This window comes from Gossypium arboreum, chromosome 10 (genome assembly GCF_025698485.1).
Source record: "Gossypium arboreum isolate Shixiya-1 chromosome 10, ASM2569848v2, whole genome shotgun sequence".
Classification (NCBI taxonomy): Eukaryota; Viridiplantae; Streptophyta; class Magnoliopsida; order Malvales; family Malvaceae; genus Gossypium; species Gossypium arboreum.
This window is the reverse complement of record NC_069079.1, coordinates 124,196,921-124,209,816: the sequence shown is the minus strand read 5'-3', so window position 1 is coordinate 124,209,816 and position 12,896 is coordinate 124,196,921. Positions and strand designations below refer to the sequence as shown.

At 32.5% G+C, this 12,896-nt stretch overlaps 2 protein-coding genes across 3 annotated transcripts; both read left to right on the top strand.

Moving 5' to 3' along the window:
• Window positions 1-491: 491 nt before the first annotated feature.
• Window positions 492-1,785, top strand: LOC108488221 (ankyrin repeat-containing protein BDA1-like). The gene is made up of 2 exons (XM_017792511.1): window positions 492-1,088; window positions 1,183-1,785. Exons 1-2 carry the CDS (start codon window positions 492-494, stop codon window positions 1,783-1,785), a joined length of 1,200 nt encoding a protein of 399 aa, XP_017648000.1.
• A 2,158-nt stretch (window positions 1,786-3,943) lies between these two features.
• On the top strand, window positions 3,944-5,827 carry LOC108488222 (ankyrin repeat-containing protein BDA1-like). 2 transcript variants are annotated; one of them, XM_053019831.1, is made up of 3 exons: window positions 3,944-4,240; window positions 4,334-4,611; window positions 4,728-5,827. In XM_053019831.1, exons 1-3 carry the CDS (start codon window positions 4,030-4,032, stop codon window positions 5,691-5,693), a joined length of 1,455 nt encoding a protein of 484 aa, XP_052875791.1. In that variant the 5' UTR covers window positions 3,944-4,029; the 3' UTR covers window positions 5,694-5,827. The 2 variants fall into 2 exon arrangements, with proteins under 2 accessions (XP_052875791.1, XP_017648001.1); XM_017792512.2 differs by having other exon boundaries at window positions 3,944-4,611.
• Window positions 5,828-12,896: the final 7,069 nt, after the last annotated feature.

Genomic DNA, 12,896 nt, shown 5'->3' with positions numbered 1-12,896 from the left:
AAAAATTCAAAAAAGAGATTTGAGCACAGGATATTACACACACAAACACAAATCTTAACCATTGAATCAGATCGCTTCTTCTTACAAACTTTTCAAAATCTTAACTGAAAATCAAGACATAACAACTCAGGGTTTTATTAATCCAATTTATTCTAACCTGATTTTTGGGGTGTTACAATAATAGAGAGATCATACATATCCTAAGTAAAGCAAGAGGTTTGCTCCCCAATAAACCCAACTCTTCAATCAATATCAAATCATTCAGCCCAAAGATGTCTTGTTTTAAGAAATTTGCAGCAATGGCAGCTCGAGGAAAAAAAGGGTATAATCTTTTTTCTTTAGCCTAGCATTGGAATCTAATCAAACGTGTTTCTATATTTTTCTTTGTATACACGATTAGCATGTTCTTGAGTGGCAAATGATATACAAGTCCCTTAAGTAATTTATCTGTCGATACATGTAGACGATTGTTCTTGCAGATTTTGACTTTAATGAATTGGGCGCAAGTTGCTCACTCAGGAAATTTCGACGATCTGTACGAGCTTTTCCAGCAAGATCCATACCTTTTGGAGCAGATCGATGAGGTTCCATTCATTGACACTCCTCTGCATATTGCTGCAGCCGCGGGACAAGTTGATTTTGCGGTGGAGATGATGAATTTAAAGCCATCATTTGCCACAAAGCTGAATCCAGATGGTTTTACCCCAATGCACATTGCTTTGCATAATCACCGAGACCAATTGCTTTTTGAGCTCTTGAAAATTAACTTGGAGCTGGTTCTAGTGAAAGCGACTAAAGGCATGACCCTTTTGCAATACGCAGCTGAACAAGGTGACGCTGATCTCGTGGCTAAGTTACTTATAACTTGCCTTCAATGCATCACCGATGTGACCATTTCCGGTAAGACTGTTTTTCACATTGCAGCAGAAAGAAGCAAGCTTGAAGCCCTTCAACTCCTTGGACATTGGTTACGAAGGACTTATAATAAAGATGGCGGATTGTGGGAATTAGATGTTTTAAACTGGAAAGACAAGGAAGGCAACCCAGTATTGCATACAGCTGCATCAAACATTCATAATCAAGTAGAGGTATGATCTCATACACTAGAATTAATAACAAATTACTTGCATTTTATTTATTTTGTATATGAATCTATGCAACAGATGATAAGACTATTATTAGAGTGGGGTTCAAAAGAACGTAATCAATTCGAATGGTTCGATGGCACTAGATATTTTACAACAACAAAGCAATGCTAACAGAGCTATCATCCTTCCATCCCAAGCTGGAGGGTTAAATGCTTACTCAATCTCCAAACCCGTACCCATATCTGATCTCTTAAGATTAAAGGTTGAGTTTTCCGTAAGATTAATGGTACTCATCACTCAGACCAATCTCAATATCCCAGGTGACAGACGAAATGCGTTCCTGGCCCTAACCGGGTTGGTACTAACGGCGACCTACCAAGCAATTCTCAACCCACCAGGTGGTGTTTTACAAGCTGATGTAGGTTCCGATAAGATTCCAAATGTAGCAGGGAGATCAGTGATGGGAGCAAGTAGTTTTCTTTGGTTTTATATACCTAATGCTGCATCATTTCTCATCACACTTTTCCTTACAGTTCTTTTCTTAACAAGGGCTCCTAAAGCTGAATTGGTTCTTTTGCCAGTAGTGCCATTAGTCATTTGCTATGTCATGTCGACGGTGGTGATAACCCCAACCCAAAAGTTTAGTTATTTCATTTGGGGCTCATCTACATTGGAAACTAAAAGAAAGGAAAATTGATAAATGTGGACTTAACAATAGCAAGAAGCCAGTGGGCTTTTACATATAGATTAATTGTAAAAAAGCTATTGCCTGATTTGGTGTGATTAATGGAGTGTTAACTTCGTTTATATATTACTAACAAAAATATATTAATTTATTTATCTTTTTATATTTTAGGTTAAATTCTAAGGATAGTCCCTGGGCTTCTTGATTTGTGCAGATTTAGTCACTTTGCTCAAAATTGGTCTTTATACTTTTTGATTTGCTGATTTTCAATACTCTGTTAATTATTCTATTAACTCTATTAAAAACTAGATAAAATAGCAAATTTAGCCCTCAACCTTTACAATATTTGTCAATTTGACCCTTATTCTTTCTTTTTTTACTTTAACTACTAAAAGTTTTAAAAAATTAGAAGAAACTAAAATTATATTTTTTAGCTTAAGGGTGTAAAAATCCCCCAAACTTAAAAAAAAAAAAATTAAGTCCCTCCTCTTTTTTTGCATTCAATTGAGTACTTGAACTTTCAAAATGCATCAAAAAAGACCCTCAAAATTTTTCAAAAAAGAAATCAAGCCCTGCTCTTATTAAAATTAGAAAAAATATAAAAAAATAAAATCAATATATTTTAGATAAAGTATTAAATTTTAATAAAATATAAAAATATAAAAATATATTAAAAATAGAATTTTTTATAAAAATCGTAAAAAATAAAAATTGTAAAATTTTATAAAATTATAAAAAATTATAAAATGCATAAAAAGTCCTTTAACAATTAACTTTAACTGTTGATTGTTAAAGTTAACGACCTAATTTTTTTTCAATTAAAGTCATCACGTGTTATAATATAGCATAACATGTGGCGAAAAATGATAAAAGAATCAATAAAAGCTATAGAAAAATTATAAATAATTCTTTTGGTACGATAATTTTTATATATTTTTATATTTCTATATATTTTATAATTTTTATAACTTTTATAAAATTTTACAATTTTTAATATTTTTTACGATTTTTATATTTTGTTCTAATTTTTAATATTTGAATTTTTTCATTGAGATTTAATAATATTTATAATATTTATTGATTTTATTTTTATAATTTTTTCTAATTTTTAATAAAAGGGCTTAATTGTTTTTTTAAGGTTTGAGGACCATTTTGATGCATTTTGAAAGTTCAAATACCCAAATGAGTACACAACCAAAAATAAAAATAAAAACTTAATTGTATTTTTAAAAAATTTAAACACTTTTTATACACTTAAACTTATGTTTTAAATGGATAGATATGACACTCAAAATTTTAATGGGTTGTAAGTTAAAACAATATAATAACATATAGAGTTAGAAAAACAATTGAAAAGGAAAAAGCCCAAGTCTAATCAAAATATAGTTAGATATGCTCTTCTTTTTTCTTTTCTCTTTCCAATTTCTTCTTTTTGGTAGGAATTAATTGAGTAAATTAAACATGCACAACGGAAAAAATTAGGTTGCAACAAGAGACTTTGCCTCCATCCTACGCATCTCAAAAATTCCATTCCTTTCACTTCAAATATATATTGTTTGCTCCATAGGATTAGATGACTTTTGTTTTTATTAAAATGCCCAAAATAAATTAAATTCCTTGGTGAATTGAGAAAAAAAAAAGAAGGAAAAGTCATAAGAACCAAATGGAAGTATAAAATTCTCTTTATTCACTTTCAAGAAAGCAAATGAAAGTACCTACAATAAATGTATAGTAGAAAGAAAAGAATAAATATTCAATCAGAAACAAATGAAGTAACAAAAGATAATATTATTAGTTGAGTTTTAGTTCAATAACATTGTTGTTATTATCATATACGAGATAATGAGATTCAAATATGTTACATGTGTATTATCTTCTAATTAAAGGGTTAATTAAAACGTTATGAATAGTAGCATCAAATTAAAAATAGATATATAGGACGAAAGAAATGCAAAATAAGAAAAAGAATGGTTTGATCGAAGCTTCTTCCATGTTCCACTCTAAAACCGAACCATTGCCGCTAAACGAAGATAAGCACCTTTGAAAGTGGAAACTACGCTTTACACTAAAAGTGAACCGTAGCTCCAACATGAAGATAAGCGCCTTTGGACGGGACTGAAAAAATACAATTCTTATATAAAGGAAACCATTCTCCTCTTTCTTCCTCACACAAGGGAAGTAAAATTAATTCCTCTAAATGCCCTTTATCCCTTTCAATTTTTGTCTCCTATTGTGAATTTGTTCCTTGTTTCAAACATGGACGAAAGTGTCAGAACAAGTTCTCGTACGGGAGATGTCAGTGAATTGTATAAATTGATTCAAAGTGATGGAAATGTTTTGAGGCGCTTCAATGAAGTGGAGTTCATGGAGACTCCTTTACATGTAGCTGCAGATGAAGGGTGCATCAGGTTCGCAATGGAGATGATGAAGCTGAAGCCGTCATTTGCTAGGAAGCTAAACCAACAAGGTTTGAGCCCCATTCACCTTGCATTGGAAAAGGGGCATAATGAGATGGTGCTTCGTTTCCTACAAATGGATAAAGATCTTGTTCGTGTCACAGGGAAGAATGGTGAGACTCCGTTGCACTACATTTGTAAAGCTGGAAACCATGACAGTCTGCTGGAAACATTTTTGAAGGCTTGTCCTGATTGTATCCGAGATGTTACAACTGAGAATCGCAGTGCTTTGCATATTGCAGCGGAAAACAAAAGGTTGGATGTTCTTCAGATTTTAATTCGAATGCTTAAGAAGAAGGACTATTATCGGGAAGAAGTAAATAGAAAGGACGAAGATGGCAACACTGCATTACACATAGCTGCTAGAAATAATCAAACCCAGGTTTGACTCATCCGCTTTAATAATTAATATTAAATAGATTCTTTTGTACTCCATAGCCATGATTAACTGATTGTAGTTTTTTTTTTTTTTTAAATCTTATACTATCATTTAAACAGATGCTTAAACTGCTATTAAGTTGCAAGGCTGATAAGCATGCCACCAATCAAGCCGGTTTAACCGCACTGGCTGTTGCAGAACAACATAATAACAGAGAAAGCATCAGAATTCTGCGTGGTTGCTTTATTGAAGAAGTTTCAAACATTAAATCTGAGTGGGAGATACAAATAGCCAAGTATGTCGCAAAAGCATCATCAATAATTTTTGAGGATTTGGATAATATATCAAGCGATGACCGCAATGCCTTACTAGTAGTTTTAGGGCTGCTTCTAACTGGAACCTACCAAGCCACTCTTAGCCCACCTGGTGGTGTTTGGCAGGGTGACAACACCGAATGGTCCAAGAAATCATATGATCAAAAAGCACTAGGGAAATCAGTACTTCATCAAGCAAATTTTCTTATTTTCTATATTCCGACCTATGTTGTGTTCATGGTAACCTTTTTCCTAACACTAGCCCTGCTTCAACCTTTTCCCCATGGTTTCAAGAAAACAATCCAAGTAATACTTGCTTTCTTCGCAGTATGCTTCGACCAATCAATATCTTACATGGTCCCAACTGAGTTTGCATATAAAGTTATTGAATTATTTTCACTATTGCTTTTTGTTTTAACATTGGTCATGCATTTTACTGATCGGGTATCAAAACCTAGTGTTGCAATTTTGGAATGTTGGTTAACTCCTTCAAATTTGTTTGACTTTGTTAAACGAATTCCTCCTGATAGTGACACAAAACTTTTAAGATTAGCAATTGACGGATGCTGGTTATTTTTTTTCGTAAAGGATGATTTCTGGGAAGGAACCATTATCGTAATAGGATACTGTTCATTCTATATAATGGCTACTGTCAGTTGGGAAGCTCCTCCTTCCATGGTGGCATGCCCTCTTTTAGTCTTGGGATGTTGGTTTCTTCTTTATCTATGTAGATTTTGCTTCAAAGTGTGTTGTCAACTTTGTAGCACTTAATCTTGCTGACTTTGTATTCCAATCTCTGTATTATGCTTATTTATTATCCATGTTCTCTTTATGTATTTGGGAATTGAGTTTTTAATTTTTTATTACTAATTAAATAATATAAAAATTTTATTGACTAGAGATAATTTGCTATACATTTTAATTTACAAAGTAATTAACTAAATTAGATAGTATTTATTATAAATTAATTATAGGATTTAAACTAAATTGCATAGTTTTAAATATCATTAAGAGTTTGACAGTTTCAATTCTTCATCTATTAATTACAAAATTATTTAATCATGAAGTCAATTCACCAAAAGTATCATGAGCGAGCTCTCCATTATATCATTACGAAAGCTACTAAATTAAGTTTTTGTCTAATAACCTTATCATACGTGTCACCCTTATAGATATCAATAATCAGGGGCGAAACTAGGGGGGCAGGCATGGGCCCCGGCCCCCCTTAAAATGGGAAATTTTCATTTAGGCCCTTTAGATTTTTTTAAAATTTTAAATTAGTAAAGGTAAAATTACACTTTGGCCCCCCTAAAATTATAAAAATTCAATTTAATCCTTTAAAAATTATAAATATATAGACTATAAAAAATTAAAATTTCCTTCGGCCCCCCCCAAAAATTTTTTTCTGGCTTCGCCCCTGTCAATAATCCCTTTATGTTAAATTCATTAACTTAATTTGATCCATTTTTATCTCATCACCATTATATCTTCCACAATTAAAATGATCATTACACATTCTAATATTGAAAAAACCATTTGTCCCCCCCGCCAAAAAAAAAAAAGAACTCATGATCATGTTTCAATTTTTATAATCCATACAATGCCAGTAAGAGAATATCATTTACTCTTTTTATCGAGCTATGATTTCACCATTGTCAGAGGAGCCATGCCATATATAAGTTATGTATCCAAAATACTAATGTTCAACCGATTACATTGAGATCACATGTTTTCAATATATCAAAGCACGTGAGTTATATAGACATGATAATTCACTTGCGCAAAATTTAGGTAAATCTCACCATAATTATAATAAGTGAATAAATCTTTAAATGGATCTTTTAACCATCATAGAACCTACCAAGAAGGAAAGTTATATCTTTAGCCAATAAAATAACATTCAATTAATTAAAAGAAGATTTTACAGGTAAGAAGGTTTGGATGAATAAAAGCAAGAAGAATAAAAGAGAAAAGGAAAAATAATTGTAGAAAAGAAATAAATAAATAAAAGTAATTAAAATAATTTTATAATTTTATAGGATCATGACTAAATTGAGCCAATGAACAGGGGTGAAGTTAGAAAATTTTTTTACGGGTCTAACTTAAATTGTAATTTTTACGATAATAAAAATACAATTTTAAATTTGAATAGCTTTTATTTTATAATTTTTAAAGGACTAAATCAAAATTTTATCAATTTTTTAGGAGCCCAAAGTACAAATTTATTTTTATTAATTTAAAATTTTAAAAATTTAAAAGTATAAATTAATTTTTTTTTATTTTAAGGAGACCGGGCATTTGCCAACCACTAGATACGCTTCTACCAATGCGTTTAATATCAAATAAAACAAGTCATGGCCTAAGAGATCAGAAGTACTAGGGAAATCAGTACTTGGTCAATCTTGAGTTTCTTCTTTTCTATATTCCAACTTATGTTGTGTTCATGGTAATCTATTTCCTAACACTAGCCCTGCTTAAACCTTTTCACCATGGTTTCAAGAAAACAATTCAAGTACTACTTGCTTTCTAGTATGCTTCGACCAATCAATATCTTTCATAACCCCAACTGAGTTTGCATATAGAGTTATGGAAGTATTTTCGCTATTGCTTTTGGTTTTAACATTGGTCATGTTTTTTACTGATCGGGTGTCAAAACCCAGTGTTGCAATTTTGGGATGTTGGTTAGCTCCTTCAGATTTGGTTGACTATGTTAAAGTAAATACTCCTGAGGGTGACACAGAATTTTTAAGATTAGCATTGACGGATGCTGGTTATTTCTTTTCATAAAGGATGATTTCTGGGAAGGAACCAATATAGTTATAGGATATTGTTCATACTATATTATGTACGTATGACGCCAGTCACGAAGCTCCTCATGTGAGGTTAGAAGTGGAACTTAATCTTATAGTCTTGGGATGTTGGGTTTTTTCTTTATGTATGCAGATTTTGCTTCAAACAGTGTTGTCAACGTTGTAGCACTTAATCTTGTAGACTTTGTAGTCCAATCTATTTGTGTTACGCTTATTTATTATCTATGTTTTCTTTATGTATCTTCAATATATTGGAAATAGAGTTTTAAAATTTTTATGAGATTAAAAAAAAATCAGCTGAACCATGCTTTAAGTAAGATGACAATAGACCTGATCATGAGTCGGGCCACACGGTCCAGCTCGAAGGCCAACTTGAAATATGAGAAAGTTTAAACAAAAATATAGGTCCAAAAAATAAGTTGGACAAAAAAATAAGGCCCGTTTAAAAAACGAGCTAAGCCTTAGGTAAGACATTTTTGCACAGGCTTGGGTGCAGCCTGACCCGCCCCGATGAATTTACTAAAGGATAAAAAATATGCACTTTTTCACATGTGTGACAATAAATTAAAGATAAAAAAACAAAATAATATTAATAATTACTACTAGATATTTTAACTTGTAATTATCATTTTCTGACAATAAATACAATGGATATTAGATAATTTACATTATAAACTATATGCTTATTAAAAATTTATATAAAAGTAAATTGATGCTTTGATTATAATAGTAAAAATAATTATTTATTATGCATGGTGTTTTGGGTGTAAATCTCATTATTAATATCAAATTTTTTGTTGATCATATAAAAATAATAAAAATATCATTATAAAATATAAATTTTTTTTGTATATAAGAGAATATTTCATGAATTTCGTTATTGAATTAGTTTCTGTTGGATAGTAGCACTAAATCAATAAAATACTTATAATAAATATGGATAGATATGATACTCAAAATTTTAATGGGTTGTAAGTTAAACAATATAATAACATATATAGTTAGAAAAACAATTAAAAATATATGATCTGTCAAAGTTAGATATGCTCTTCATTTTTCTTTTTTCTTTCCAATTTCTCTTTTTGGTAGGAGCTAATTTTAGTAAATTAAACATGCACAACAGGAAAAAGGTTCCATCCTACGTATCTCAAAACCTCCATTCCTTTCACTTCAAATATATATTGTTTACTCCATAGGATTAGATGGTTTTTTGTTATTAAAATTCCCAAAATAAATTAAATTCCTTGGTGAATTGAGAAAAAAAATAAAAAGGAAAAGTCATCAGAATCAAATGGAAGTATAAAATTCCTCTTTATTCACTTTCAAGAAAGCAAATGAAAGTATCTACAATAAATGTATAGTAGAAAGAAAAGAATAAATATTCAATCAGAAACAAATGAAGTAACAAAAGATAATAATAACTATTCAATCAGAAACAAATGAAGTAACAAAAGATAATATTATTAGTTGAGTTTTAGTTCAATAACATTGTTGTTATTATTATATATGAGAGAATGAGATTCAAACATGTTTACATATGTATTATCTTCTAATTAAAGGGTTAATTTCAAATTAAAAATAGATATATAGGACGAAAGAAATGCAAAATAAGAAAAAGAATGGTTTGATCGAAGCTTCTTCCATGTTCCACTCTAAAACTGAACCATTGTTGCTAAACGAAGATAAGCACCTTTGAAAGTGGAAACCATGTTTTACACTAAAAGTGAACCGTAGCTCCAACCTGAAGATAAGCACCTTTGGACGAGACTGAAAAAATACAATTCTTATATAAAGGAAACCACTCTCCTCTTTCTTTCTCACACAAGGGAAGTAAAATTAATTCCTCTAGGTGCCCTTCATCCCTTTCAATTTTTGTCTCTTATTGTGAAATTGCTCCTTGTTTCAAACATGGACCAAAGTTTCAGAACAATTTCTTGTACAGGAGATGTCAGTGAATTGTATAAATTGATTCAAAGAGATGGAAATGTTTTGAGGCGCTTCGATGAAGTGGAGTTTATCAAGACTCCTTGTTGAAGTTGGCTTGCATACAGCATGTGAAGAAGCCAAAGTGTCAAGAAGCAACCCGAGCCATGCATGCAGTTGTAAAGAAAAGAGATTAAATTGTTGTATTATTATCGGATGAAGTATGCATATTGAACCAGAAAAGGTGGCCATTCAGTTTGAGACCAATAGACAGAAGCAGAAGCTTACTGATGCTGTCCGATTTCAACTCATTTTGGTTACCTTAAGTTCATATTTTGTAATCAGTTCTTTTAGAACTTAGTTGGTAAATCTTTTGATGTATTTTTAGATGTTGATTGACTAAAAATTCAGCAAAGCAACTTGTGCAAGCTAGTTTAGGAATTTTCAATGTTTTAAGTGGTGTTAGGTAAATGTTTAGGTAGCATTTTGACTTGTAATGATCATCTCATGTTTGATATATGTAATGGCAGTTTGCCAATGTTTAGTTAATGAAAAATCATCATCTTTTTCATTCATTATCCTCTCCATTTCCTTTGCTTATTTTCTTTGCTTTTTCCTTAAAAACTCCAGACCTGATTCTCAAGTTTTCTTCATTCTTCATTCGGATTTATTACATTTTTGTTTAAGATCAAGACTGAAGTTCATACTTCATCTGAATAAAGTGTGCCAAAACACCAACAATTGGTATCTAGAGCTCATTTCTTAGTGGACCTGTCATATTTCAACCTTCAGAACAATGGCTACATCAGGCTTCTCACCAGCTGCACCACCAGTCTTCAATGGAAAAGGCTATATATATGGGTGGTTAAAATGAAGACCTACCTATAGGCATTTGACCTATGGGAGGTGGTCAACTCAGAGTTGAACCAGCACCACTTAGAGCCAACCCAACAGTGGCTCAAATGAGGCAGCATGCTGATGAAAGGACCAAGAGGCACAAAGCCATGCCATGCATTCAAAACTCTGTGTCAGATGTGATTTTTACAAGGACCATGTCCTGTGAGACACCAAAGCAAGCCTGGTACAGATTGAAGGAGGAGTTTTAAGGTATAGAATGAACAAGGCAACAACAGCTTCTGAACTTGAAAAGAGACTTCGAGAACTTGAAGATGAAGGAAAAAGAAACTGTCAAGCAGTATTCAGACAGAATTATGGCTGTAGTAAACAACATCAGGCTCCTTGGTGAGCAGTTTAATGAAGCAAGGGTAGTGGAGAAGGTGATTTCAACCTTTCCTGAAAGGTATGAGGCAAAAATCTCACCTCTTGAAGACTCAAGGGACCTGACCAGCATCTCTTTAACAGAGCTGATCAATGCTCTGTAAGCACAAAAGCCAAGGAGGGCCAACAGATCGGAGGAGCACCAAGAAGATGCCTTTCAAGCTAAAGCCAAGTCTGCCTCGAGCATCTTTGCCTACAAAGGCAAGAATACCTGGTCAAACGAGCCTAAAGCAGATGGTGCAGGAAGATATCCACCCTGCCCACACTACAGATGGGTAAGTCACCCGGGTGAAGTATGTTGGTTCAGGCTTGATGTGTAGTGCAGATTCTACAAGAAGATGGGTCATGTAGAAAGGGTTTGCAAAAACAAGGGCAGACCAAGACACAACCAGCCCCAGTAACCAAGAGCTGAAGTTCAAGTGGAAGAAGAAGATAGTGACCAAGAAGAGCAAGTTTTTTCAGTTTCTTGCTCAGTTGCTAAAAAAAAGCCACAAATAGATGGTTGATAGACAGTGGTTGCACAAACCACATGACCTCTGATGCTGGCATTTTTAAGTCAATTGACAGAAGATTCAAAACACAGAAATGGACACTTCATCAAAGCTGAAGGTAAAGGAGATGTGCTGATAAACACTCTTACAGGTACCAAACTTGTTACAAATGTCTTGTTAGTGCCTGAAATTGATAGAAATTTGCTTAGCATTGCTCAATTGCTTAAGAAGGGCTATTCAGTTGTATTCAAAGGTAAAGAATGCCTGATTAGTGATCCAAGTGGATCCAAGCTCATGACAGTAATTATGACAGAAAAAAATTTTTATTGTGGACTGGAATAAGAGTCCAAATAGTGCCTACACAGCTGCTGCAAATGAATCCAAACTGTGTCACAAGAGGCTTAGCCATGCCAACTATAAGTCAATGGCTCAGCTAACCAAAGAAGATTTGGTTAAAAATTTCACTAATTCAGTTAAGAAAGAAAGGAAACTTTTGACACTCAAAGAGGTGCATGATATGCATGGGAATTAGTTACTAAAAAAAAGCCACAAATAGATAGTTGATAGATAGTGGTTGCACAAACCACATGACCCCTGATGCTGGCATTTTTAAGTCAATTGACAGAAGATTCAAAACAAATGTGAAGGTCAGAAATGGACACTTCATCAAACCTGAAGGCAAAGGAGATACAAATGTCTTGTTAATGCCTGAAATTGATAGAGATTTGCTTAGCATTGCTCAATTGCTTGAGAAGGGCTATTCAGTTGTATTCAAAGGTAAAGAATGCCTGATTAGTGATCCAAGTGGATCCAAGCTCATGACAGTAGTTATGACAGAAAAAAGTTTTATTGTGGACTAGAATAAGAGTCCAAATAGTGCCTATACAGCTGCTGCAGATGAATCCAAACTGTGTCACAAGAGGCTTAGCCATGCCAACTACAAGTCAATGGCTCAGTTAACCAAAGAAGATTTGGTTAAAAATTTCACTAATTCAGTTGAGAAAGAAAGGAAACTTTTGACACTCAAAGAGGTGCATGATATGCATAGGAATCAATTATCTGCTCAGATAAAAGAATTAAAGGCACATGTGATAATGCTCTAGAATAACGTATTTTTATGTATTAATCATGTGTTTATTCTGAGCTTGATCCTACTAATTTAAGCTATTTTGTCTTTTTATCTTTTAGGTACTGATTTGGAGGCCAAAGCAAAATTAAGGGGCAAAAGTACGAATTTGGAGACATATTGGGCTGATATGCGACACAGGAAAAAGATTGTGCCAAAAGTGCGAGCATGAAAGACACAAGGACTAAAAACGCAAAAAGAAAAGATTTTATTTTATAAGACTCTATTTTATTTATATTAGGATAATTAATATTAAGATAATTATTAGGATTATTTAATTTTAGGATTTAATTTTAATCATCTTTACTTATCTCTAATTAAATGTATTTATCTTTTTAGAATTTAA

Excerpts from the sequence above, each read along its gene's own strand:
- LOC108488221 (XM_017792511.1), top strand. The coding sequence starts at position 492 with ATGAATTGGGCGCAAGTTGCTCACTCAGGAAATTTCGACGATCTGTAC. Across the intron at positions 1,089-1,182 it reads ACATTCATAATCAAGTAGAG|AGTGGGGTTCAAAAGAACGT; the intron begins GTATGATCTCAT and ends GACTATTATTAG.
- LOC108488222 (XM_017792512.2), top strand. The coding sequence starts at position 4,030 with ATGGACGAAAGTGTCAGAACAAGTTCTCGTACGGGAGATGTCAGTGAA. Across the intron at positions 4,612-4,727 it reads CTAGAAATAATCAAACCCAG|ATGCTTAAACTGCTATTAAG; the intron begins GTTTGACTCATC and ends TCATTTAAACAG.